Source organism: Artemia sp. Qi Xiang Cuo, chromosome 9 (genome assembly GCF_049724085.1).
Source record: "Artemia sp. Qi Xiang Cuo chromosome 9, ASM4972408v1, whole genome shotgun sequence".
NCBI classification, from domain to species: Eukaryota; Metazoa; Arthropoda; class Branchiopoda; order Anostraca; family Artemiidae; genus Artemia; species Artemia sp. Qi Xiang Cuo.
The window spans coordinates 30,420,310-30,446,499 of record NC_142802.1 but is presented as its reverse complement, the minus strand read 5'-3'; the positions used below and the strand labels follow the sequence as shown (position 1 = coordinate 30,446,499).

The following is a 26,190-nucleotide window of genomic DNA, read 5'->3' as shown; positions in this document are numbered from 1 at the left end:
GAAAACTGCAGTGGATTGTTGAGTGTAATCCTTGACTATGGAGCAGAAAAAGAGCAGATTGTCGTCCTTTTCCGAGCAGGCTCCGATTTTGACTCACGACAACCACGTAGTTACCTATAGAGAGAATTTACACAAACTTTGAGAATATGCGTAATCATCAGTAAAGCTTTGATAAGAATTAGCTTGCCAAACGATGAAATACTTCAATTTAGGATGGGTTTTTCTTTAATAAACTTTGGTGGTAATTATTTTTCAAAGATATGCATTTGAAAAATATTTATATTAAACGCTTTTGCTTAGTCTAGATGTTCTTAACAAGGATATTTATATATCTATTTTATTCAGTGTATTAACTGTTTCATCCTATTCGCATCTGTGAAACTTAGGCTAGATGAGTCTTATCTGTTGGCAATAGAAATTTAGTTTCTTTTTGGAGTGCCAACAGCAGTACCATTTTTTAACTAATTAAGACAGAAAAATGGAGTTGAAAAAATCGGATTTCTTAAAATGTGGGTGTTTTATATGCGTTGAAGGAATTGATAAAATATCTCCACATGGCCCCAAGCCACGCTCACACAATTCTTTTAATGCGCTGGTAGTCTGTTTTTGAGCGTCTAAATTGGGAATGTACCGTCTTACTTTCTTTGAAAATTCGAAATTAACCGTCAACATCGGTGGAGCCATGCTAGTTTTCCTAGGCCAGCGATTTTTTGTAAGTCAAAAGTGTAACAAATGACAGAATAGACTATGATGTCATCTGGTTGCTCTCGCGAGATTCTAGTCGAAAATCGGCACGCACCTCATTTGTTCCTCCGAAGGTCTTGTCAATAGAGCAGAAAACCAACCAGAGGATGGTTAATTCTGAAATTTCTAGCCGTGTTAATGGTAATAAAACCACCCCGTCATGTATTTCCAAAAGTGTTTTGTTTCTAATATTAAAGTTGCTCTTCAAAGGGTATACGTTTGAAACAGCATTTATGAAGAAAAAAAACATGTAGAATTCGTAAAAGGGTGTAGCAGTTGCCTTTCAAAGCTACCTTTCTTCCTAAAAGGGTCGTCGAGAAGCGTATATAGAAAGGGGCAAAGATTACTTTCAGAAACATCCATTGTATACTGCTGCAATTTCCCTCCCCATCCCTTCAGTCATTTTTTAGTTCCACTTAAAGGCTAGGATTGTGCGAACATATGTTTACAATTTTTTTCTTTTTCCACCAAAAAGCCGTTTTTAAGATAAAAATGTCAATTAAGTATGAATACTGCTAATTTCTACGTCTCGGCGTTAAAGCTCTGGAAAAGTTTGAGCTGTGGATTATATTTTATTATATCTTAACACTGCAGTGCATTTTAAGTTTGACACACCCAACTGTATATACAAATATATTTAGGGGCCATTTGGGTATACAGCAAAGAAATTCTGTGCATGGAATATTTTCTTAAATAGAGGTATAATGCTCCTACAAAGTCTTGCGTAAATCTCTAACTGTTGTTATTTTATCTTAATAAGTCCTCGAAAGGCTGTTCCTGGAAGGTCTTCAGGATTCATATTTCCTGCCTTATACGCCTTTCCTTTCCCATTTTTCGTTGCTTTATTATCAAATGTGTCCTTTGGTTTTGGCCACGGTGATATATCTTTAGTTAAATGTTGCTTTTCTACAAGCTGTTAGTTTGCATAACTGTTAAATTACCCTGTATTGCCGACTGTGTCAGTTGATTTAGTTTTTGGAATTGTTGCCAGTTTCCTCCCTGCTGATTCTAATCATAGTGTGCAGTTGTTTCTTAGACCATACTTTATTTTCTTGAGGGTTTCAACTTTACTCCTGATTTTGTCTGCTCAATTTGCACTGCCACTCTAGAAGTTTTGTTTTCTCACGGCATCTGGACGACAAGTAGTTTTTGGTCCTAATGTTAAAGCCGCTTTTAAATTTCATTCCCCATAAGTTAGAAGTACTATTTATTGGGGTATTATTGAAAATACATTTTCTGGGCAGTTTAAAAAAAAAAATGAAAAATGACAAATTCCTCTCCCACATATATTTTGAAAAATGCATTTTGCCCCCTTGGTTCCTGAGTTTTCGTCAATTTAGCATGCCACTGGTGCTGTAATAATGTCGATGACCCTCTATTCTTACTAAAATTTTTTATACAAAATAAATATTGAACCTGAAAAAGGCCCAAATAAATAGGTACATATTTGATTGTTTGAAATTATTTGGCTTACTCTTTTGCGTCAAATTGCACATCTTAAAGAGCGTTAGAATGTTAGTGTAAAGAATGTTATTTCATCTGTATAAGCAAGTAAGTAAGTAAATTTAATTGCGCTAAAAGCCCTAGTGCCATGGCTATACAAAACAAAAAAGAAAATTCCCTTTTAAATGATTGACATTACACAAACAAATCAAAAAATCTAATTCTGTGCTCTATTGCCAACCTGAGAAATCATCCTAAATTTTCAACACTTGCAAAACATTCATCTTTCATTACATTCCACCAGCCATCTCTTATCAAACCTACACTTTCCATACATTTTATTTCTCAACTCACTCAATTCTTCACACTCATACATCACATGACCCGCACCCTCGTCCATATTTCCACACATCTGGCAAAAGTAAGGACCATCTTGCCCTCTTCCCTCTCTAAATACTTCCTTTTTACCCCAAATGGTAAACCATTTCCCCTTAATTCAATTATAAACTTCAATTCCTTTTTTTAATTTCACCTTAAACAAAATCCCTTCACCCCATGTCTTCTTCACCGATGTGTAGAGGCGGAAGGAGTCAGAAAGGCTTCTTTCACACTGCCAAACCCGTATCTCTTGATCTAGTAAAATATTACCTATCATCTTTGCAACCTCTTTATCTACACTTAATCCATTATTTCACATTTCACCCGCTCCACCATCTTGGAAACTCCTCCTTACCTGGTACGGCCATCAACTTGGAGATTTATCTCTAAGAGCTTTTAAATAAGCAGATTTAAGTAGCTACTCTCGAGGCATCTTCACTATACGCTGCCGAAACCTAACCATGTTCACCAGCCTACAACCTCCAAGTGAAAGGATCCCTAAATCTCCTCTAACTACTAAACTATTCATATTTCTATTAACACCTAGCCATCTCTTATAGTATACCAGTTGTATTCTTTCTAATTTGTTACTTTTGTGAAACCCCCAAACCTCCCACGAGTAATGCATCACCGATACAACCTTATTCCTAAAAACCTCTCTCTGTATCCTAGTATCTCTTATATCCCTTATCTGGCTCCTTAAAATTAAATTCGAACATATCCTACCCATTTCCTTACCATGTCCTATATGCCTACTAAACAATTTACACCTTGCCCTGAACGTCACCCATAAATATTTTCATTCATCCTTAGGTTGGAGCTCTCTACCATCCTCTAAAACCTTTTTTTTCTAAATTATCTGAAATTCTCTGCTTTCTTGTTTTTTATCTGGCAATTTACAAATATCTCCTACCTTAAAAAGACTGTTAACATTCGTATAATTTGTTTCTAGATGTAAAGTATTTATGGCTGTTGATGGTGTGAACGCTATTTTTTTGGACAAAACAAATTTGAAAAAGGAGGACTATTCTTACGCAACCCCTTCTGAGCTGACGCTTTTACGTGCTGTCAGAAATATGCTGAGGAATGATTGGGTAAGTAAGAGCTAATATAGTTTACTTTTTAATAAACTTAACTGACGGGGTTGCAATGATTATGGCCTTTTACCCGGCATATAAAGTTATGTATTTTTTATCCTTCTCTCAGGGTGGGACCCTATTTTCTTTAACATTATAAGACAAAAATATAAATGACGTGCAAATCTTTTAATATCATAGGCAGCGCGCTAGCGCTGCCTAAGTAAAGAACGATGTGGCCACAATGTGTTTTTGTTTTTCTTTCTTCGACAGGCACTTCGTATCGAAGGAGTTGTCGTAGAAACTTCGAAAAGGGCTCATTCGATTGGAAATTGAGGTGGCTAGTGTCCTTTTTAGTAGTCGAAAGTGATTGGAGGGCAATTAGCCCCCCCCCCCGCCCATCATTCCCCCAAACATATCCAATCAAAATTTTGAGATAGCCATTTTGTTCAGCGTGATTGATTTCCAGATAGAAAATATCTTTTTGAGGAGGACACTCCCCCACAAACCTCGGGGCAACGGTTTTAAGTTATGCTCTGAGGGCCTATTAGAACACCTTTGGCACAATGTGCCATTGATTATTTTTTTACTTTAGAATGAAGTACGTGGTATGGTGCGGTTTATTACACAGGCCGCCAAAGGGGTTCATTTGACCAAAACCCAGCACTACTATGACCCTTTTCCATTGTCGACTAGTATTTGAGGACCACTAGCCCCCCCCCCACGCCCATCAGACTCCAAACACATCCAATCAAAATTTCGATATTGCCATTTTTCCAGCGTAATTAATTTCCTGGAAAATGTTTGTTTTGAGGAGGACACTCTCCCACAACCCTCAGGGCAAGGGTTTTAAGTTATGCCCTGGGGGCATATAAGGTTTTTCTAGAAGGCGTTGTCGTAGAAACTTCAAAAGAGGCTCATTTGATTGGAAATTCGAAGGGCTAGTACCCTTTTAATAGTCGAAAGTGATTGAACGGCAACTAGCCCCCCCCCCCCACGTCCATCATTCCCCCAAACGCATCCAATCAAAATTTTGAGATAGCCATTTTGTTCATCGTAGTTGATTTCCTGATAGAAAATATGTTTTTGAGAAGGACACTCCCCCACAACCCTCAGGGCAAGGGTTTTAAGTTATGCCCTGGGGGCATATAAGGTTTTATAGAAGGTGTTGTCGTAGAAACTTCAAAACTGTCTCTTTCGATTGGATATTCATAATGCTTGTGACATTTTTAATAGTCAAAAGTTATTGGTGTGAACCTAGCCCCCCCTCCCTCACGCCCCTCATTTCCCCAAACACATCCAGTCAAAACTTGGAGATAGCCATTTTGTTCAGCGTAGTTGATTTCCAGATAGAAAATATGTTTTTAAGGTGAAAACTCCCCCACAAACCTCAAGGCAATGGTTTTGAGTTACACCCTGAGGGCATATAAGAATAATGTTTGTACAATGTACTATTTATTTTTTTTTTTTTCCTTTAGAGCTGGGCACTTCATTTGGAAGTGGTCGTCGTAGAAACTTCAAAAGGGGCTCATTCGATTGGAAATTGAGAGTTCTAGTGGTCTTTTTAATAGTCGAAAGTTATTGGAGGGCAATTAGCCCCCCCCCCCCACGCCCATCATTCCCCAGAACACATCCAATCAAAATTTGGAGATTGCCATTTTGTTCAGCGTAGTTAATTTCCAGATAGAACATATATTTTTGAGGAGGACTCTCCCCCACAACCCTCAGGGCAAGAGTTATAAGTTATGCCCGGGGGGCATATAAGGTTTTTTATAGAAGGCGTTGTCATAGAAACTTCTAAACAGCGTCACTGGATTGAAAATTCAAAGGGCTAGTGCTCTTTTTAATAGTCGAAAGTAATTGGAGGGCTACTACCCCCCCCCCCCACCCACGCCCATCATTCCCCCAGAAAATATGTGAATTGTTCAATGTTGTTCAATGGGTTTATTAACAAATGAAAATAATAAATCACACATAATCAAAATACTCAGTCCATTCCTGGACGCCGAGAACCAAAATCATTACAATTTAACATAATACGCAGAATGGTCACCGCTCCTAATCTCAGACACAATCATACCCCTCATTTACCAAATAACTAAAACTATTACCTTCCCGTTCCTTACCCTCAGGGGAAACCACCCCGTCATATTTAAAAATCATACATTTGTAATTTAAATTTACTACTTAAATTTAATTCAAATTTTTTTTTCTTTTTATTAACTATTAATTTATAATGCTATTAAATGATTTTTTACTCTTTTCTTAAGTGATGCGAGGGAGCTCCTACTTCTCAGCTCTTCTGGGCTCAGGTTCCATATCTTTGCACAAGCTACGTTAGGAGCGAAATCTGATCGCACGGTCGGGGTGAGGGGTATTTGCAGGTTTGATGATGATCGGGTATGCAAATTATGCTGGTCTGAAATAGGTCGAAATAATCTTTTAAACGCAGATGGCAGCTCTCCAGCTAAAAACTTGAACACAAAGGTCAAGCATGATAATTGATGCAGGGACCCTAATGACCAGTACTCTTAATTTATTCCAATTAATATCAGGCATCGTTGATGAATCGAATTCAGTTTTCGCAGGTGGGATTTAAAAGTTGATTGCCAGATCATTGCACAATACTGTAAATGGGGTTTTATAAGAGCATTGTACAGGAGGACCAGCGTTTTCTGCGGCAAAGCGCTTCCCAGTTTTTTTATTATTCCAAAATTCCGGGATAGCTTCAACTCTACTGCTTGAATATGATGCACGAATGATAGGTTCTCATCGAGGAGGATTCTTAGGTATTTTGCAAAATTCTTTTCTGGCTAACTAATCACATCTCTGGATGTCCAGATACCAAATTCCTCCGAATAGACACTTCTAACCCGGGAAAAAAAAGAACGCAAGATTTCTCAACATTAATAACAAGTTGGTTAGCATCCATCCAGAGATACATCCCCTCCAGAACTTCCCTCAGTTTAGACATGAGCGTTGTCTTATCCGTTTCACAGCAACCAAGCGTGGTGTCATCGGCGAAGGCCACGAGCTCATCATCTTCACCTTCGGACCGGAGGGAGTTTTCATCCTGGCACAAGTTACAGCAGCGAAGATTTGTTCGTGTCGGGTTCAGCACTCGACTCAGATCGTTAACATGGATCAGGAAAAGTAATGGTCCTAATGTTGAGCCCTGGGGGACACCGCAGTTAACGAGCAGATCGTTTCCAGAATCTTCTTCCAAATAAATCCTACGGTCCCTCAAATATGATCTGAACCTATCCAGAGCTTCACCTCTTATTCCTATATGTTCCAGCTTCCCGAGGAGAATTGAATGGTACATGCTATCAAATGCTTTCCTGATATCAAGCAGAACCGCTGCAGGTAGTAGACCAGAATCTAAAGCTTTGTTTATCCATAAGCTTAACGCCGTTAGTGCATCCTGCGTGGAGTGCCCTGGTCTGAACCCAAACTGGCGATTATTAAGAAACCCTTTCTTCTCCAGAAACTGGAGTAGCTGCTGTTGCATAGGTTTTTCAAAAACTTTTGAAAAAACTGAGAGGATTGAAATAGGTCGGTAATTAGCCGGTTCAACTCGAGAACCCCCTTTGTGCAGTGGAATTATTCTAGCTTTCTTTAGCAGTTCTGGGAAAGTGCCCTTGTGCAGAGACAAATTTATGAGGTAAGTAAGGGGCTCTATGACTGAAGGGGCAATTGCTTTTAACACTTTGGTATGTACTCAGTCAAACCCAGAAGCCAAATTGCCCCTTAGATTTCGTATTATTAGCAGAATTTCATATGGAGTGACAGTTGTTATTGTCATGGACTTATTGCATGCTGGATCTAAGTAACCTCAAACTCTTCGCGGAATTCCCAACAGAATCTGCTGTTTTTCTGCCTACTTCTGCAAAAAAAGTTCCCAATGAATTTGCGACGTTATCTGGTCCTGTCACTGTCTCCCCATTAACAGATAATTTAGATGGAAGCTCAGGTGGGGGGTTGCAGGGACGCAGTATAGAGTTAACAACCTTCCATATTTTCCGAGAATTTTTGCCACTTTCAGCTATTTTCCCACTAAAATAATCTCGTTTAGCTTTACGTAAAACTGATCGAAGACATTTTTTATACTTTTCATATTTCTCCAGCGTTGTAATGCATGGTCATTTGTGTAATCCATCCACAGTTTATTTTTCCTGTTAATACACTGGAGCAGTCCATGACTAATCCAAGAGCTTATGGGTTGATTTTTCCGTCCCGTCTTCCTTGAACGCTTTTCACAACAGCAATCCGTATATATTCTCATGAAAATGTTATGAAATTCCTCAAATCCTGAATTAACATCATCTGTATTCATAACACTATCCCAGGATGTGCTCTCCAGATTTTAATTAAGAGTTTTCAAGTTCTCGTCATTCAGTTTCCAGGTAGTGAACCCCTGCTTAATTGAAGCTTTAGGCCATGAGAGAGCTGGCAAGTCAACAGATAGGCTAAAACCGGTTTTTTTCAGTTTACCACACTCTTTCATTATTTCTGACCGATCAAAATTTTCAAGGCTAGCGAAAATCGGATCAGCGGAATTTTTTCGTTGCGCGCTGTTTCTCAGTGTTGGACCGCTAGAGCCAGACGACTCGGCATTTGACGGTTTCTTCGAAATTGTGTATACCACATTCATCCGTATCTCATTCGTGGTAGCTATTCCGAGTTTTGATTCGAAGAAACCAACTACTTTCTGACGGAGATCTTCCGTCAGAACCCCTGCTTAATTGAAGCTTTAGGCTTTGGATATTTATGCTTTATTTTGAAATTTCTAAGCAGAGGGAAGTGATTTAAAGGGTCAGATAGCAGAACTGGGGCTGATGTTGGAGGCAGAGTCAAAAAAATGTCGTCAATCAGTGAGTGAGAAATGACAGTTATTCGGGTTGGAATCGTCGTCGAGGGGTACATATTCGAATCAGACATTATACTAAGCAGATCTGCCGCTCCAGAAGATAGAGGAAGAGTAAGATTGATGTTAAAGTCCCACATTAAGATAGCTTCATTCCCTTGTTTCTCTAGATGATCCGATATTTGGCTTAGGTTTTTCAAGAATGAAGAAACAGATCCTGCCGGTGGGCAGTATACTTCTCCAACTGTTAATTTCTTCTGTGAAGGCAAACACATTTCCAGGAAAAGTGATTCATACATTGCTTCTATATTCCGGGTTAATTCTTTTTAATGCATACCGAGTACTCTTGCCGTGTGTAAATAGATAAACCTCCCCTCTTCAATGCTGTTCTGTGCAAAAAATGGTAACTATATCCAAGTATTTCTAGAAAGGTATCTGTTTGTCTTGTTAAAAAGGTTTCGCAAAGTCCGACTACATCTGGCTGCAACTGTTGACAAAGAGTCGTTAGATCCGCGAACGATGAGCATAACCCTTGACAGTTCAGTTGAAGGACAGTGAGCTGAGAGTCAGAGCGGCCCGTACTTAAATTACACACTTCTTCATAACGGCTTCTAGGAAATTTACTTTTATCAAATAACGGGGTATCCGATTCATTATTAATTTCTAAATCCAAAAAATTTTCTTCCAGCTCTACTAATCTAGCATTACTTTGGCTTGTTGACGAGGAGGCACCCCCAGGAGGATTAGAACAGGAATTCATTACTTAAAAACATACTGAAGAGAGGCAATGGCTGTACCTTTGGGAAGAGCAGTAGACCACTCTGAAGTTTGTAAACCCGAAATTTTCTTATATCTCTGGAAAAGAAAAACAAAGCAAGAACACACGAAAAGGAAAAACATCTCATTGGATAAACAGAAATCAAGAATATGCAAACGGCAAATTACACATAAACACTCTCTCATGGTGCAGTTATAATACTTTTTAAATTTAAATTATTCATCAATTTTGCTTTTCTAATTTTGCCAATATTCAATCCTAATTACTTCAGTATTATAGCTGCCCCACAAACCTCACAAAATATTAACAAAAAAAAGAAAAATTCTAAGCGTCCGAATTACGATCATTCGCATCGTCCGAGCCAGCGCGGGGAAGCTTCAACGGATCGTAGCATTTGTCTGGAAACTTCATCCACTGAGTCGTCTTTGATTTCTTGGTTTCTAACCAAAGTTTGATCCCTTTTTGGATCAGACGCGTTTCCGCTATTTTCTCACTCGCTACTTTTGAATTTCTTAGCTTATAATCAAGTGATAAAAGTTCTTCGCGTCGTTTCACGAGATAAACTGGCAAGTCAACAGATGCGCTAAAACCGTTTTTTTTTCAGTTTACCACACTCTTTCATTATTTCTGACCGATTAAAATTTTCAAGGCTAGCGAAAATCAGATCAGCGGAATTTTTTCGTTGCGCGCTGTTTCTCAGTGTTGGACCGCTAGAGCCAGACGACTCGGCATTTGAGGGTTTCTTCGAAATTCTGTATACCGTATTCATCTATATCTCGTTTGTGGTACATATTCCGAGATTTAATTCGAAGAAGCCAATTACTTTCTGACGGAGATCTTCGCCATCTGAAGATTCTAGACCGTGGATAACAAGATTGTTTCTTCTCGAGTATAGTTCTGACCGAAGAGCGGTTGATTTAACTCTTAAAAGCTCGGATCTGAGCGACCTGTTTACCGACCGTAGAAGTTTATTTCCCTGCTGGAGCTTTGCGATTTTCTGCAGAACTTCGTCCATTCGGTCATCAAAATGTTGTTTCGTGAGTTCCATAATTCTCGACTATAATACAACTATGCCTTCAAACATTTTCAAAAAAACATTGAAGTGATATCTACTCGCGAGGGCCTCTGTATGGTAATAGAACAAGCTATCACTCGGGGCTCGCTTTCGGAAAATCTTTTGTTTGGGAAATCCTAATTTGACGTTTCTCCGATCAGCGTTAGGGAACTATTCAATCAGTAAATATCCAATCTTAAATTCCACTTCTCGCCAAAAGTCTATCACCAACGAATTAATTGATACACATAGGACAGGATTATACGTCACTATAATCCCAAGCCAATTGTTGTTACGAAATTCACTGATTTAATAACGTTCATAAGTTATCCGCTTTAGATTTTAGAATTCGAGATAGAAAATATATTTTTGAGGAGTACATTCCCACAGCCCTCAGGGCAAGGGTTTTAAGTTATGCCCTGGGGTCATATAAGGTTTTTAAAGAAGGCGTTGTCGTAGAAACTTCAAAAAAAGCTCATTCGATTAGAAATTCAAAGGACTTGTGCCCTTTTTAATTACAATATAAAACCAGGTCAAACTTTAAAATGAACAGGAGTTACCACAAACAGGAATAGGGCTAACACCGCCTATCATAGGCAATGCGCTAGCGCTGCCTAAGTAAAGAACGATGTTGGCACAATTGTGTTTTTTTCTCCATACCCGGGCACTTCGTATTGAAGGAGTTGCAGTAGAAACTTCAAAAAGGGCTCATTCGATTGGAAATTGGAGTGGCTAGTGCCCTTTTTAATAGTCGAAAGTGATTGGAGGGCAACTAGGCCCTTCCCTCCCGACGAACATCATTTCCCCAAACACATCCAATCAAAATTTTGAGATAACCATTTTGTTCAGCGTAGTTGATTTCCAGATAGAATACATGTTTTGGAGGAGGAAACTCCCCTACAAACCCCAGGGCAAGGCTTTTAAGTTATGCCCTGGGGGCATATAAGGTTTTTATTGAAGGAGTTGTCGTAGAAACTTCAAAAAAGGTCATATAAACTTCGGAGGGGGTTCATTGGATGGGTAATCAGATGGTTCATCAGATGGGTAATATGGTTGTCTAAAGTTAAACAACCATCCCTTTCATAAAAACCATAAATACCACCTGGACATAATTAACAACCCGTGCCCATAATATCTGGGGTTTGTTTCAGCCCCAAAAGCCTTGTTATATGAAATTTAGACTATTTTGAATAGAATGACTATCTCAAAGTATCTAATAGATGCATTTCGCGACAATACGACGTGTGTGTAGGGGGGGGGGGGAGGGGGTAGCTCTCCTCCGCTCACTTTGACTCTTAAAAAGAGCACTAGAGCGTCTGATTACCCATCCAATGAACCCCCTCCGAAGTTTATATGACCATGCTTTCTATCCCCAGGGCATAACTTACAATAAATAAATGAAACCCAAAACGAACAGAAATTACAATAAATAACCGATTCAAACTCAAAACGAGCAGAAATTAACATAAGTTGGGCGCAAAACCCCTATGCCTTCTCAAGGCAAGAACAAAATTTGCACAGAACAAAAAATATAAATGTTTTTACTTTTATAACTTTAATAAATCAAATAATTTTAACATTTTGATTGCTAAATATCAGTATATGTATATTAAATTGACAATGCAAATTCATTTGTATTTTTTCAGTAAAGTGCAAATTTTGTTCTGGCTTTGGGAAGGCATAGGGGTTTTGCGCCCAACTTATGTTAATTTGTGCTCGTTTTGAGTTTGACTCGGTTATTTATTGTAATTTCTGTCGTTTTGGGTTTCATTTATTTATCGATACTGATTAGTGGTAGTTCCGAGCTTGGTATATTATTGGATTTTATTTTTGTTCATTTTTTTTTAATGGAGTTCTTTACTTTTCTTTGAAAAACTTATTTTGTGAGAAAAGTTTTTTAAATTAATTAATAAAAAAGGTCTGTTTTGTTGTCACAAAAACAAAGAAAATCGGACGTAACAAACTCTTAAATCCAGATTTATTTCCCCTTTTTTATGTCTGTTAATGGGGTGTCCCTTAGCCCTGTCACTGTCTAAGGGTCTAGGCTTTTACCCCCCCTCCCCTCCTCCCATGGATAAACCCTCCCCTAAAAAATACCCCCTCGCGTAAAATATGGTCTTCCAAATTGGGATATTTTATTTGGGTTCTGTTATTTTTTAGTTTAGCTGAGCTAAGGAAAGTGAAAAAGAGGAATTTATGTGTAAATATTGCCCTCCTCCGTGCAAAAATGTTCTTCTCATGAAAAATCCTCCGGACCCCCCCCCCCCTTAAGAAAACTCCCACGCGAAAAATGTCCGTATGTTTCCCAATAACAAACACTATCTGTAAGCAATGGACAAAATACAAAACATAAAAAGGTACTTGAAATTCTGCAATGGGGTTTTCTGATTATTTTTTTTGTAGCTAGGGAGAGAGGGAGATACCTCAAAGGGGTATTTTAATGGCAAAACATCTCAACTCTCATTGAGCCTTCGGAAAAATAAAGAATTAGCTCTAGGGAGAGACGAGAGGAGGATGGAGGTAGAAAATAGTTATAATCCCGAGGCATTTCTAGTCTTTTTTTTATAAATCGAAAGTGATTGAACCACAAGGGGTATTTTTAGGGAGGATATTTTTCGTGGGGAGGTTTTTTCCGGGGGGGACTGCTTGGCTTCCAATCACTTTTGACTTTTAAGAAGGGCACTAAAACTTTCAATTTCTAATCGAACAATTAAACGTGATTAATAAACGTGATTAACAAAAACCCCTACAGTCCTCTGGGCAAGGGCTGTAGGTTATTGCAAGTTAACCATTGTTAAAGTTTAAAAATTTAATAGAAGGGATGGTCGTACAGACTTAGGCTCCGACCTATTGACTCCTAAAGACAACTAGGCATTCCAATATAAGCCACACTTTCTTGTGTTTTGTGTGGTTCCATTGCAACTGAACCACCGTGTAACTGAACCCCAAGCAACTGAACCACCGTGCACCTGAACCACCATGCAGCTGAACCTCCATGCAACTGAACCACCGTGCAACTGAACCCTGGTATAACTTTACTCTCGTGCAACTTAACCACCGTACTTACACTGGGTAAAACATAAGTTAGAATCTTTATATGTTCAACCTTGTTGGAATTCTTTGCTTTTTAAAGTCTTAATATAAATTACTGTCAGGATGAGTAATGAAAAAACTCCTATTTTACTGTCACAAAACAAAGAAAATAGGACGTCACAAACTCTGAAATCCAGATTTATTTCCCCTTTTTCATGTCTGTTAATAGGGTTTCCCTTAGCCCTGTCACTGTCTAAGGGTTTAGGCGTATACCCTCCCCCTCTCCCGTGGATAAACCCTCCCCTGGAAAATACCCCCTCGCGGAAAATATGGTCTTCCAAATTGGGATATTTTATTTGGGTTCTGTTATTTTTTAGTTTAGCTGAGGAGTGCTAAGGAAAGTGAAAAAGAGGAATTTATGTGTAAATCTTGCCCTCCTCCGTGCAAAAATGTTCTTCTCATGAAAAATCCTCCAGAAACTCCCTTAAGAAAACTCCCACGCGAAAAATGTCCGTATGTTTCCCAATAACAAACACTATCTGTAAGCAATGGACAAAATACAAAACCTAAAAAGGTACTTAAACTTCTGCAATGGGGTTTTCTGATTTTTTTGTAGCCAGGGAGAGAGGGAGATACCTCAAAGGGGGCATTTTAATGCCAAAACATCTCAAATCACATTCAGCCTTCAGATAAATACAGAATTAGCTCTAGGGGAGAGATGAGAGAAGGGTAGAGGTAGAAAATATTTATAATCCCGAGGCATTTCTAGTCTTTTTTTATAAGTTGAAAATGATTGGATACTAACCAACCACAAGGAGGGGTATTTTTAGGGAGGATATTTTTTGCGGGGAGGTATTTTCAGGGGGGAGGGGTATTTTCCACGAAGTCGTAGTTCCAGGGGGAATTTTCAGCAGGAGGTTTTTTCCCGGGGGGGGGGGGCTGTTTGCCCTCCAATCACTTTTGACTTTTAAAAAGGGCACTAAAACTTTCAATTTCTAATCGAACAATAAAACGTGATTAACAAAAAACCCAACAGTACTCGGGGCAAGAGCTGTAGGTTATTGCAAGTTACCCATTGTTAAATTTTAAAATTTTAATAGAAGTGATGGTCGTACAGACTTTGGAGAAGGCTCATTTGATTGGAAATTGAAATTTCAAGTTCAATTTTGAAGAATCAAAGGTAATCAGAGGACAATCAGTCTCTCCCTTTTAACCACTATTTCCCCCCCCCAATGCATCCGATCAAAATAAAAAAAGGGTTTTTTTTTCAAAATAGTCTAAAGGTCAAATAGCCATGCCTCTGGGGTTAACAACCCCATCAGCAGCTCCTTGAGCAAGGGCTGCAAGTTAAGCTAGTTTCTCAATGTTAACACATAAGGTTACTATGGAAAATATTTTGTATGAGCTTGGGGGGAGTGGTGCTCATTCGATTGGAAATCAAAAGTTCCAGTGCACTTGTTAAGAGTTAAAAGTGATTGAAGGTCTTCCACCCCACCCTCTTTTTTCCCCAAATACATCCGATCGATAATTTTGAGGTGACCATTTTATTTAAAATTAATTAACAAAAACTTTCCATAAAACAAGTTTTTCAAAGAAAAGTAAAGAACTCTATTAAACAAGAAATGAGCAAAAATCAAATCAAATAATCTACCAAGCGTAAAACTACCACAAATCAGCATCGATAAATAAATGAAACCCAAAACGAATAGAAATTACAATAAATAACCGAGTCAAACTCAAAACGAGCAGAACATGAGTAGGGCTCAAAACCCCTATGCCTTTCCAAGGCCAGAACATAATTTGCCCTTTACTGAAAAAATTAAATGTTTTTTTACTTATAACTTTAATAAATCAAATAATATTAACATTTTAATTACTAAATATCAGTATTTGTATATTAAACTGATAATGCACATTCATTTGTATTTTTTTTAGTAAAGTGCAAATTATGGACCTTATATGCTCCCATGGCATAACTTACAACTATTTTCCTGATAGCTGTAGGGGGGGGGGTGTCTTCCTCACAAGCATAAATTCCAAAACCTTCAAATACGATGAATAAAATTGTTATCTCCAAATTTTGATTGGAGGTGTTAATAGAAATGATGAGCGTGGAGGGGGCTGGTTGCTCTCAAATCACTTTGACTCTTGAAAAGGGTATTATAACTTCCAATTTCAAATCAAATAAGCCCCATCTGAAGTTTATATGCCCACCCGTTCCATAAGAACCTTTTATGCCCTCATGGCATAACTTACAACCTTATTCCCAGGGTGCTGGGAGGGGGGATGTCACCCCTAGAGATATTATTATATGTTCTTTGAACTATTTTGAACAAAATTGCTATCTCATAATTTTAATCAGATGTGTTTGATGAAAAGAGGTGTAATCGGGGAGGGGGGGTCTAAATGCCCTCCATTCCTTTTGATGCTTCAAAAGGAATTAGAACTTCCAATTTTCAACCAAATAGGCCTCTTCCAAAGTTAAACAACCATAAATTCTAGAGAAACCTTAAATGCCACATGGCATAACTTCAACCCTCGTCCCTAGGCTCTGGTGGTTTGTTTCAGCTCCAAAAGTCTTGTTGTACGATCTTTTGAATATTTTGAATAAAATGACTGTCTAAAAATTTATTATTCGATGTATTTCAGCAAATCACGATGTGTTGATGGGGGGGGTGGTAACGACCTTGTGACCATTTGTACTCTTAAAAAGGGCATAAGAAAATCATATTACAAATCCCATGGGCCCCCTCTAAAGTATATACAACCACCCTTTCTATAAAAAACATTATATGCCCTTGAGGCATAACTTATAACCCTTGCTCTGAGAGCGATGGGGGTGGGGGTGTCTTTCTCAAAGACATAATTTCTGGACTCTTCAACTACAATGAACAAAATTTCTATCTCCAAATTTTGATTGGATGTCTTTGGGGGAATGATGATTGGGGGGGGGGGGGCTGGTTGCTCTCAAATCACTATTGATTCTTAAAAAGGGTACTATAACTTTCCATTTAAAAAAAAATTAGCCCCATTTGAAGTTTATGCGGCCATCCATTCCATAAAAAACTTATATGACCTCAGGCCCATACTTAAAACCCTATTCCCAGGGTACTGGGGGGCTGTGTCAACCCTAGAGTCCTTGTTTTACTTCTTTGGACTATTTAGAACAAAATTGCTATTTAACTACTGTAATCAGATTCGTTTGGTGAAGAGGGGTAGTCGATTGGGGGATAGCTGCCCTCCGTCACTTTTGACTCTTAAAAGTCAACTAGAACTTCCAATTTTTAACCAAATGAGCCTCCTCTAAAGTTTATACAACCATTCCTTCAATAAAAACCTTAAATACCGCCTGGGCATAACGTATAACCCTTGCCCCTAGGCTCTGGGGTTTGTTTCAGCCCTAAAAGCAGTTTTATATGTTATTTAGACCATTTTGAATAAAATGGCTATCTCAAAATTTCTATTAGATGTATTTCGGGACAATGCGACGTGTGTCTGTGTGTATGGGGGGGGGGGGTAGCGGCCCTCCGAACACTCTTAAAAAGAGCAGTAGAGCTTCTGATTACCAATCCAATGAACCCCCCTCCGAAGTTTATAGGACCACGCTTTCTATAAAAACCTTATATGTCCCCAGGGCATAACTTACAACCCTTGCCCTGAGGGCTGATGGGATTTATTATCCTCAAAGAAATAATTTCCGAACCTTTCATATACGTTGAACAAAATGGCTATATCAAAGTTTTGATTGGAAGTGTTTGGGGAAATAATGGACTTGAGGGGGGGGGTCATTTGCCCTCTGATCACTTTCGAATATTAAAAAGGGCACTAGTCCTCTCAATGTCCAATCGAATGAGCCCTTTTTGAAGTTTCTACCACAACGCTTTCTATAGAAACCTTATATGCCCCAAGGGCGTTACTAACAACCCTTGTCTTGAGGGCTGTGGGGGGGGGTTGTCATCCTCAAAGACATAATTTCCAGACCTTTCAACTACGTTGAACAAAATGGCAAAAACGTTGATCGGAAGTCTTTGGGGAAAGGATGGGCGTGGGGGGGGGGAATTCTCCTTTCGATTACTTTCGACTATTAAAAAGGGCACTAGCCCTCTCAATTTCCAATCGAATGAGCCCATTTTGAAGTTTTTACGACAACGCTTTCTATAAGAACTTTATATACCCCTAGGGCATAACTCACAACCTTAGCCCTGAGGGCTCTGGGGGGTGGGGTTGTCATTCTCAAAGATATAATTTCCGGACCCTTCAACTACGTTGAACAAAATGGTTATATCAAAATGTTGATCGAAAGTGTTTGGTGAAATGACGCGCGTGAGGGGGGGGGGAGCATTCGCCCTCCGATCTTTTTCGAAAATTAACAAGGGCACTAGCCTTCTCGATTTCCAATGGAATGAGCCCTTTTTGAAGTTTCTACGACAACACTTTCTAAAAATACCTTATATAACTCCAGGGTAAAACTTACAACCCTTGCCCCGGGGGCTGTAGGGGGGTTGTTATCTTCAAATACATAATTTCTGGACTTTTCAACTACGTTGAACAAAATGGCTATCTCAAACTTTTGATTGGATGTATTTAGGGAAAAGGTGGGCGTGAGAGGGGGGCTAGCTGCCCTCCAATCACTTTTTACTATTAAAAATGGCACTAATCCTTTCAATTTCCAATCGAATGAGTCCTTTTTGAAGTTTCTATGACAACTCCTTCGATACGAGGTGCCCTGGTCTAAATAATAATAATAATACATTGTGCCAACATCGTTCTTTACTTTGGCAACGCTATTGCGCTCATTATGACAAACAATTCCAATAACGTTGAATATGTAAAAATTCTAACTTGTGTTTTACCCAATGATTTTGCCTCGTATTTTTAGAATACTGAAAACCTGAGTTCAGTAGTTCAGTTGAAAGATGGTTCAGTTGCAAGGTGGTTCAGTTGCACGATCGTTCAGTTGCACGGTGGTTCAGTTACAGGGGGGGTTTAGTTAATTGGGGTCGAGTTGCACGGGGGTTTAGTTACACGAGGGTTCAGTTAATTGGGGTTGAGCTGCACGGGGGTTTAGTTACACGAGGGTTTAGTTAAATGGGGTTTGGTTGCCTGGTGGTTCAGTTACACGAGGGTTCAGTTGCACAGGGATTCGATTATACAGGGGTTCAGTTGCACGGTGGTTCAGTTACAGGGGTTAAGTTGCTTATGGTTCAGTTGCAAGGTGTTTCAGTTACACGCACACCGTTTTTGGTGTCATGTGTTCATGCGTTTGTCAGGTGTTTTTGCTGATTTTTTATCCATGTCATTGTCAAATGACAAAGAATGGAATATCAAGCCATAAGAATTTGTGGTACTGTTCTAAAATCTGGGAAACACGCGAGAAGTGAAGTTTGGTTAATCCTAATGAAATAAAACAAAATAGGTTAAAAATATAAGTTTAGAAGCAAATTTCGACTATATATTTGCACATTAGGGGGTGGGGGTAAAGCATAGCATATATTAAATACGTAACCTAACCTAACCTAGGTACCTTTCCTCCCCTGAACCCCCAAAAATTAAAGTTTAAATATAGTTCCTGGAGTGAGAAACCCCTTGTTTATACAGCGTCAGATAGGAAATTACCGGGGAAGGCCTAAATGATCTTTGCTTTTTCTCGAGTCGCATTCTCACGTGTTTCCCATATTTTAGAACAGTACCGAATTTGTTTGGGACTATCCATATCAATCAACTTTTTACATATGTTAATCTCACGTAAGTTTTGTCGAGAGGATGTCATAAAGAAAGATTTAAAGGAAATGGGAACTACCTAGGAGGGTGTAAAGAGGGAGGCTTTGAATGGACTGGGATGGAGGAGGAGCTTGCGTTGCAATGTTGTCCCCAGACAGCTTGATGCTGAGGTAAGTTGTTAGTCGCTAGTAGTAGTATTAGCGTAGAGCACAACAGATCCATTATGGGCCTTTATTTTGCCCCAAAGTTTGAATTAAGGTAATGAAAATGTCTTTTAAAGTTAGGATGGTATTGACCCCAATAGTCCCTTAGGAAAGGGCTGTAAGTTATTTAATTTGCCCATAATTCATATAGGCTATAGTATTTGTTATTGGGAAATATACATGTTTTTTTTTGGGGGGGGGGGGTATTTTTCGTTCTGAAAAAAGTTCCCAGGGGAATTAACAGGGATTCCTGGGCATGATTTGACCAAGGGTTAGAAATAAAAAGAAAAAAAATTGACTCAAAAGTAAGGAGCAATATTAAAAATTAAAACAAGCAGAAATTATTCTTCATATGAGGGGGACTGCTCCCTTACTCAGTCCTCCTTTTTAAGTTTTACTTTTTGTCACCATTCTTTCGTTCTTTAAGAGAGATTAATTAAACAAAAGGACCGTTGAATTTTAAGGGATGTACTTTTAGAGAGCATTAAGATTTAAGCATAAAAACCGAAGTTTGTGGATGGGGCAAACTCCCTCATATTTTGGTAGTTTTAGCTAGCTCCCAAGTCCCCCTCACTTACTTTGAAGTGAGTATTATCTGCTCAGCTAACAGAGGGTACCATGAAGAAAACTAGCTTCACTCATGTCGCCTGGTTTTGCTAAAATTACCATTTTCTATGCCAAAAAAGTCCCGGGAAGATGTTCTTTTTCTCTCTCTATATATATCCAAGTTTAAGGCAAAAAGATCATCTTCAAGAAAAACAAGCATAATTTAAAAACTAACTTACAAAAAAAAATTAAAACTAGCTTAAGGAAAAAGTAATTTAGATAGTCAGAAAACGAGAATTTTCCAAACCTCAATCCTGTAAATTTTGCTGAAGTTGAAAAGAATATTGGCATCTCAGCATCTAAAAACAGAAAAATTAATTAAACATTAAAGTTGAAATGAATTTAGGGCACCATGGCATAGAATCTCCAAAACTATATAATCAATTCCTCTCCAAAATAATTCGAAGTTCATCAATTTCTTTTTCAACCAAATACTTCTGTAGTTCCACCTCGAGTATTTCAACCTCTAGTTGAACACGGCGAATCTCACCATCCACTACTTCCATTTCTCGCTCTAAGGTTGATAAATCCACTTGTTTTCTATCTTCAATTTTCAGGTCCATTCTCTTTTAAACTCTTGTTATTAGAATCCGTGTTTCTATCGTCTTTGTCAATACATCCTTGTATACCTTTGTAATTGAACACTTTGGCCTGTTTTTCTTTACCTTTCCAAGCATTTTTCTTTCTTTAATTTGTATGCCCATACTTCTTCGTGGGTCTAACGACGTTTTTACTACGGTACATCTTGTTCTTTCCGACATTGCTAAGATATTCTTATACAGACAATCTTGTTCCTTCCGACTATTACAGCTTCTTCTTTCCGACATTTCAAAGACTTTCCTACACCGTTTCAAAAAATATTAAAATCTTTACAGTAAAAAACTTACAACCTTCCCGATTCAGACCTTGTACTCAACTGATTGGTACGGATAAGGTGACTGCATTCCTGACTTGCCTTTAAGCTCCGCCTACGAGCACCTATTGCGTAATATTGTATGACATCATTCGTTTGATTGGAATATTTTTTTTGTTTCATTACGGGCAATTTGGCTCAAATTTATGCCAGTGAAACTTTCTTTTTATGAACTTTATTTAGTTCTTATAGGTTTTATTTTTCAGTGCATGTTTTTAGTTAATGTTTTCCAGTAGCCAAAACATTCTCTTCGGAAAAAATATAAGTGTTTTTACTTTTATAATTTTGATGAATCAAATAATATTAACATTTTGATTACTAAATATCAGTATATGTATATTAAAATGACAATGCACATTCATTTGTTTTTTTTGTTTTTTTTTTCAGGAAAGTGCAAATTATGTTCTGGCCTTGGGAAGGCATAGGGGTTTTGAGCCCTACTCATGTTAATTTCGTTTTGAGTTTGACTCGGTTATTTATTGTAATTTCTGTCCGTTTTGGGTTTCATTTATTTATTGATGCTGATTTGTGGTAGTTTCATGCTTGGTAGATTATTTGATTTTATTTTTGCTCATTTTGGTTTAATGGAGTTATTTACTTTTCTTTGAAAAACTTATTTTGTGGAAAAAGTTTTTGTTAATTAATCTGAATATATAACGGGATATAAAACTTGTTTACTCGGCCAAAAAGGCCATAGCAGTCGAATAAACAAATAAGGAGCAAGCGCCGAACTATAGTAAAACGCTTTGATAAACCAAAAGACTTTATTCGGAGAGATGCTGCCTCTGTTCTGTCATAACGTCAATTAAATTAAAAGGCCATAGCAATCGACAATGCAAACAAAGAACAAGCGCTAAATAATACAGAAATGCTATAATAGACTGAAAGAATTTATAAGGAGAGATACTACCTCCCTTCTGTCACAACCTCTATTAAGTCAAAAGGCTAAATAATATTATTATAATAATAATAGTAATAATACTACTAATAATAATAGAAATGCTATAATAGACTGGAAGATTATATAAAGAGAGATACTACCTTCCTTCTGTCGCAACCTCTATTAAGTCAAAAGGCCATACTCAGCCAAAACCACTATAGCAATCGACAATACAAATGAAGAACAAGTTTCAAACAATGCTGAAACGCTATACTACTCTCGAAAGCTTTATGAAGAGAGATACAGCCTCCTTTCTCACAGCCTACAATAACTAGACTATACTTTCAAGCATTCGATCGCTAGTCGTTTCCAAGATTCCTGAAAAACCAGAAAATTACAATCGGAAATGAAGAAATACCTGGAATGGAAAATGCCTGTTATCCACATAAACTATGTTCAAGGTTTTTTTTTTCCCTTTACCCATCTGTGCCAATGCAATTGCAGCTGGAATTATTACTTTTCTCTTACGAACTTTATTCTTACACGTGATGGAAATAAAATTCGCCCGAAGCGAAATGAAGCTTTTTTGAGAAAAAGACCGGTTTTTAATTATGTCCATGCAAACAAAATGCCTGTTTTCTCCATCTACGTGCAAAATTTGCCAAACAAAAAATATCTTTTAAATGAACTAAAGGTTCATTTTGGCTCAAACCTGTGATCAAGAACTTTTTTCAGGGCCTGGGGGAGGGGGTTTGAGGGTGTTATTAACTGTAGTTTCTTTTTTCGTGTAGGGGAAATAGTTAAATTTCTAGATTTTGGTGGTCAAAAATCACCTGACTGGCCAGTCCCGTAATTGTTCAATATTTTATGTATTTCTTTTAATCCTTTTAATTTTGTGAACAAACTAATTGGTAGTATTTCGAAATAGTCTTTAAAAGGGAGTTTGGAGTCCAATAAATTGAAGTGAAATGACTTGTTCTGCTTTTACCTATTTGGCACAAATTTGGATTTAATCTCTTAATTTCAGATATATTTCGAAATTGAATGGAATACAGACGTGGCAATAAGCCTTATTTTGCAGTCGGATTTCTTTTGAGATGATCAGCTGGTTTTTAATACACTTAAGAATTTAGGTGTTTTTTTAACTGTCATAATTTCGTCGAGTGCTTAATCTTACAGTTGTTAGGCAGCCTATATATAACATAATGCATAAAAAATTATTTTTGTTTCAGAGAGGAGGAGCTGTTGTAACAACAGTTGATAAGTGGGGAATGCGAGCTGATCAACGCCCAACTGCCTCACACTTACCTAGGCACTTACTTGGTAAAGAGGTTGGTATTTTTTTTTTTTTATTCTAGCGTAAAATGCCACTTAGGAGTAAATTCACTTGAAGTCAATTATTCTTTCTAAGGGATGATAGGAAGTGGAGTCGGACTCTTCGGGATCGTTTTATTTGTTGTAATCAGGGCTCCCACTTCTTGGTACTTTTCCCAAGAGTTTGCTATATCACCCTTGAGCTAGTGAACTTGGGAAAAGTATAAATATTAGATATTACTCCGAACAAATATATTAAGTAAATATGTAATTATTATATTTAATATCTGGAAATCTTTTTCAAGCTTAAGAGTCGCAGGTTAATCTTAGAATATTGTTAAATTCTAGTCTATGACGTATGCCAATAGGCATTTGCCCTGTCTGTCAAGCTTCTATATATATATATATATATATATATATATATATATATATATATATATATATATATATATATATATATATATATATATATATATATATATATATATATATATATATATATATTTATTTATTTATTTATCCCCTTCTGACCTTGCTTGGGGGGACATGGGGTATTAAGTGGTGGAATTTTCCAATTCTAATGTCATTTTCGGTCTCCCCGGACTTGAATTAGAAGGAAACGACCTTTCAATTATATATTTTTTCAGTTTTATATTATAGTACCACAAATGGTAGTTTTATCCCTTCTGACCTCGCCAAGGGTGAAAATGGGTACTAAGTGATAGAATTTTCCAATTCGGATTTTGTTTACGGTCTCCTCAGACTTTTATAAATAGGAAATCCACCTATTTTAATCTACCAAGTACTGCGCAAATTAATATTCTGATTTTTCATCTCCTTCTGATTTTGCTTGAGTGGACATGGGGTACTAAGTGTTGGGATTTTCCAATTCTGATGTCATTTTCAGTCTCTCTGGACTTGAATTTGTAGCAAACGACCTTTCAATTGTATATTTTTCAATTATATGTTTTATTATTATAATACCACAAATGGTAGTTTTATCCCTTCTGACCTCGCCTATGATGAAAATGGGTACTAAGTGATAGAACTTTCCAATTCAGATTTTGTTTTCGGTCTCCTCAGACTTTTATAAATAGGAAATCCACCTATTTTAATCTACCAAGTACTGCGCAAATTAATATTCTGATTTTTCATCTCCTTCTGATTTTGCTTGAGTGGACATGGGGTACTAAGTGTTGGGATTTCCAATTCTGATGTCATTTTCAGTCTCTCTGGACTTGAATTTGTAGCAAACGACCTTTCAATTGTATATTTTTCAATCATATATTTTATTATTATAATACCACAAATGGTAGTTTTATCCCTTCTGACCTCGCCTAGGGTGAAAATGGGTACTAAGTGATAGAATTTTCTAATTCTGAATTTGTTTTCGGTCTCCTCAGACTTTTACAAATAGGAAACGAACTTTTAATCCACCGAGTATTGCGCAAATTAACATTCTGATTTTTTATCCCCTTTTGAAATTGCTTGGGTTGACATGGGGTACTAAGTGTTGAGATTTTCCAATTCTGATATCATTTTCAGTCTCCCCGGACTTGAATTAGTAGGAAAAGACCTTTCAATTATATATTATGTTATTATAATGCCACAAATGGTAGTTTTATCCCTTCTGACCTCGCCTAACGTGAAAATGGGTACTAAGTAATAGAATTTTTCAATTCTGATGTTATTTTCGATCTCCTCGGATTTTTATAAATAGGAAATGGCATTTTAATCCAAATACTGCATAAATTAATATTATGATTTTCCATCCCCTCTGACCTTGCTTGGGTGGCCTTGGGGTTCTAAATGTTGGGGTTCTCTGATTCTGATGTCATTTTCGGTCTCCACGGTTTTGAATTTATAGGGAACGACCTTTCAATTATTTATTATATTATCATAAGACCACAAATGGTAGTTTTATCCCTTCTGATCTCGCCTACGGTGAAAATCGGTACTGAGTAATAGAATTTTCCAATTCTGATGTTATTTTCGGTCTCCTCGAATTCTTATAAATCGGAAACGACGCTTTAATCCACCAAATACTGCACAAATTAATATTATGATTTTCTATCCCCTCTGACCTTGCTTGGGTGGACATGAGGTACTAAGTGTTGGGGTTTTCCGATTCTAATGTCATTTTCGGTCTCCACGGACTTGAATTGATAGGGAACGACCTTTTAATTATATATTGAATTATTATCACTCCACAGATGGTAGTTTTATCCCTTCTGACCTCGCCTACGGTGAAAATGGGTACCGTAGAAAGGGGTAACTTTGAACAAAATCAGTAACAAACATTATGCGCTCTCTATCGCACGACAGTGGAATTGCTCGTTCGAACTTATTGCTAGATTATTGCTTGATGGCGTCTGAATCAGTTAATAGTTCTTGAAATCAGCATCTGACAAAATCTTATCTTGTTAATTGCAAGAGAATTTGAGAAGTTCAAAAATGTGAAAAAGTGCTAAAAGTAAGTTACCTTTTTTTACTTAGATAAGCTAAACTAGGACTTTCATTTCGAAATTTTTCTATAGTCGAGAAGCCGAATGGTTAGGTTTTCTGGTAAAATCTCTTCCTAATTCCATAGGTTCAATATGGCGGCAGTGTTCAATGTTTCCCGCAAGTATTTTGTTTTTTCAGGGTAACTTTGAACATTTGTTCAAAGTTAGCCTTGTCTTTCTACAATATGGATTTCAATGTTCTGTGCTGGCCAATTGTTAAAATTTGCGTTGAATTGGTGTAATAAGACCTTTAGGAAACCATTGCGAATCTGTTGATCCCAGGAAAAAGCAAATCGAGTTCAGCTGTTAAACTGGGTTTTAACTACTGATTACATTTTGGACCATTTTCTAATTCTTTCAGGCCTACTTTTGTTTCTTCTTTGATGGAAGTCCGTTAGCAATCAGTGGGAGTGGTGGGGTAAATCTCATCTACCAAAATTGAAGTTTCTGTATTATCTTGCTCTAATAGAGCTTTCATGAACAATTTGAAAGAGTCGTCTTTCTCAGCTTGCTGTGAAAGACGGCTGACAATTGTAGATAAAAATTGGTGGGATTTTCCCCGTCTCTTTTGGAAAAACCTAGAATTATAAAATTATTTGAGTTGTTCATATTATTCCTTTGAAAATTTTGGTTTTATTTCCTTCTGGTTTCATCGTTGCCAAATACCCCTCCAGAA

General features: G+C 37.5%; 1 protein-coding gene across 1 annotated transcript in view; it reads left to right on the top strand.

The window, feature by feature from the left end:
* mRpS29 (mitochondrial ribosomal protein S29) overlaps positions 1–26,190 on the top strand; it is a 64,604-nt gene that overhangs the window by 34,581 nt on the left and 3,833 nt on the right. Inside the window, exons 7-8 of the mRNA XM_089093987.1 lie at positions 3,518–3,659; positions 22,929–23,027. Coding sequence (XP_088950113.1) covers positions 3,518–3,659; positions 22,929–23,027 — 241 coding nt within the window. The remainder of the gene's footprint in view (positions 1–3,517; positions 3,660–22,928; positions 23,028–26,190) is intronic.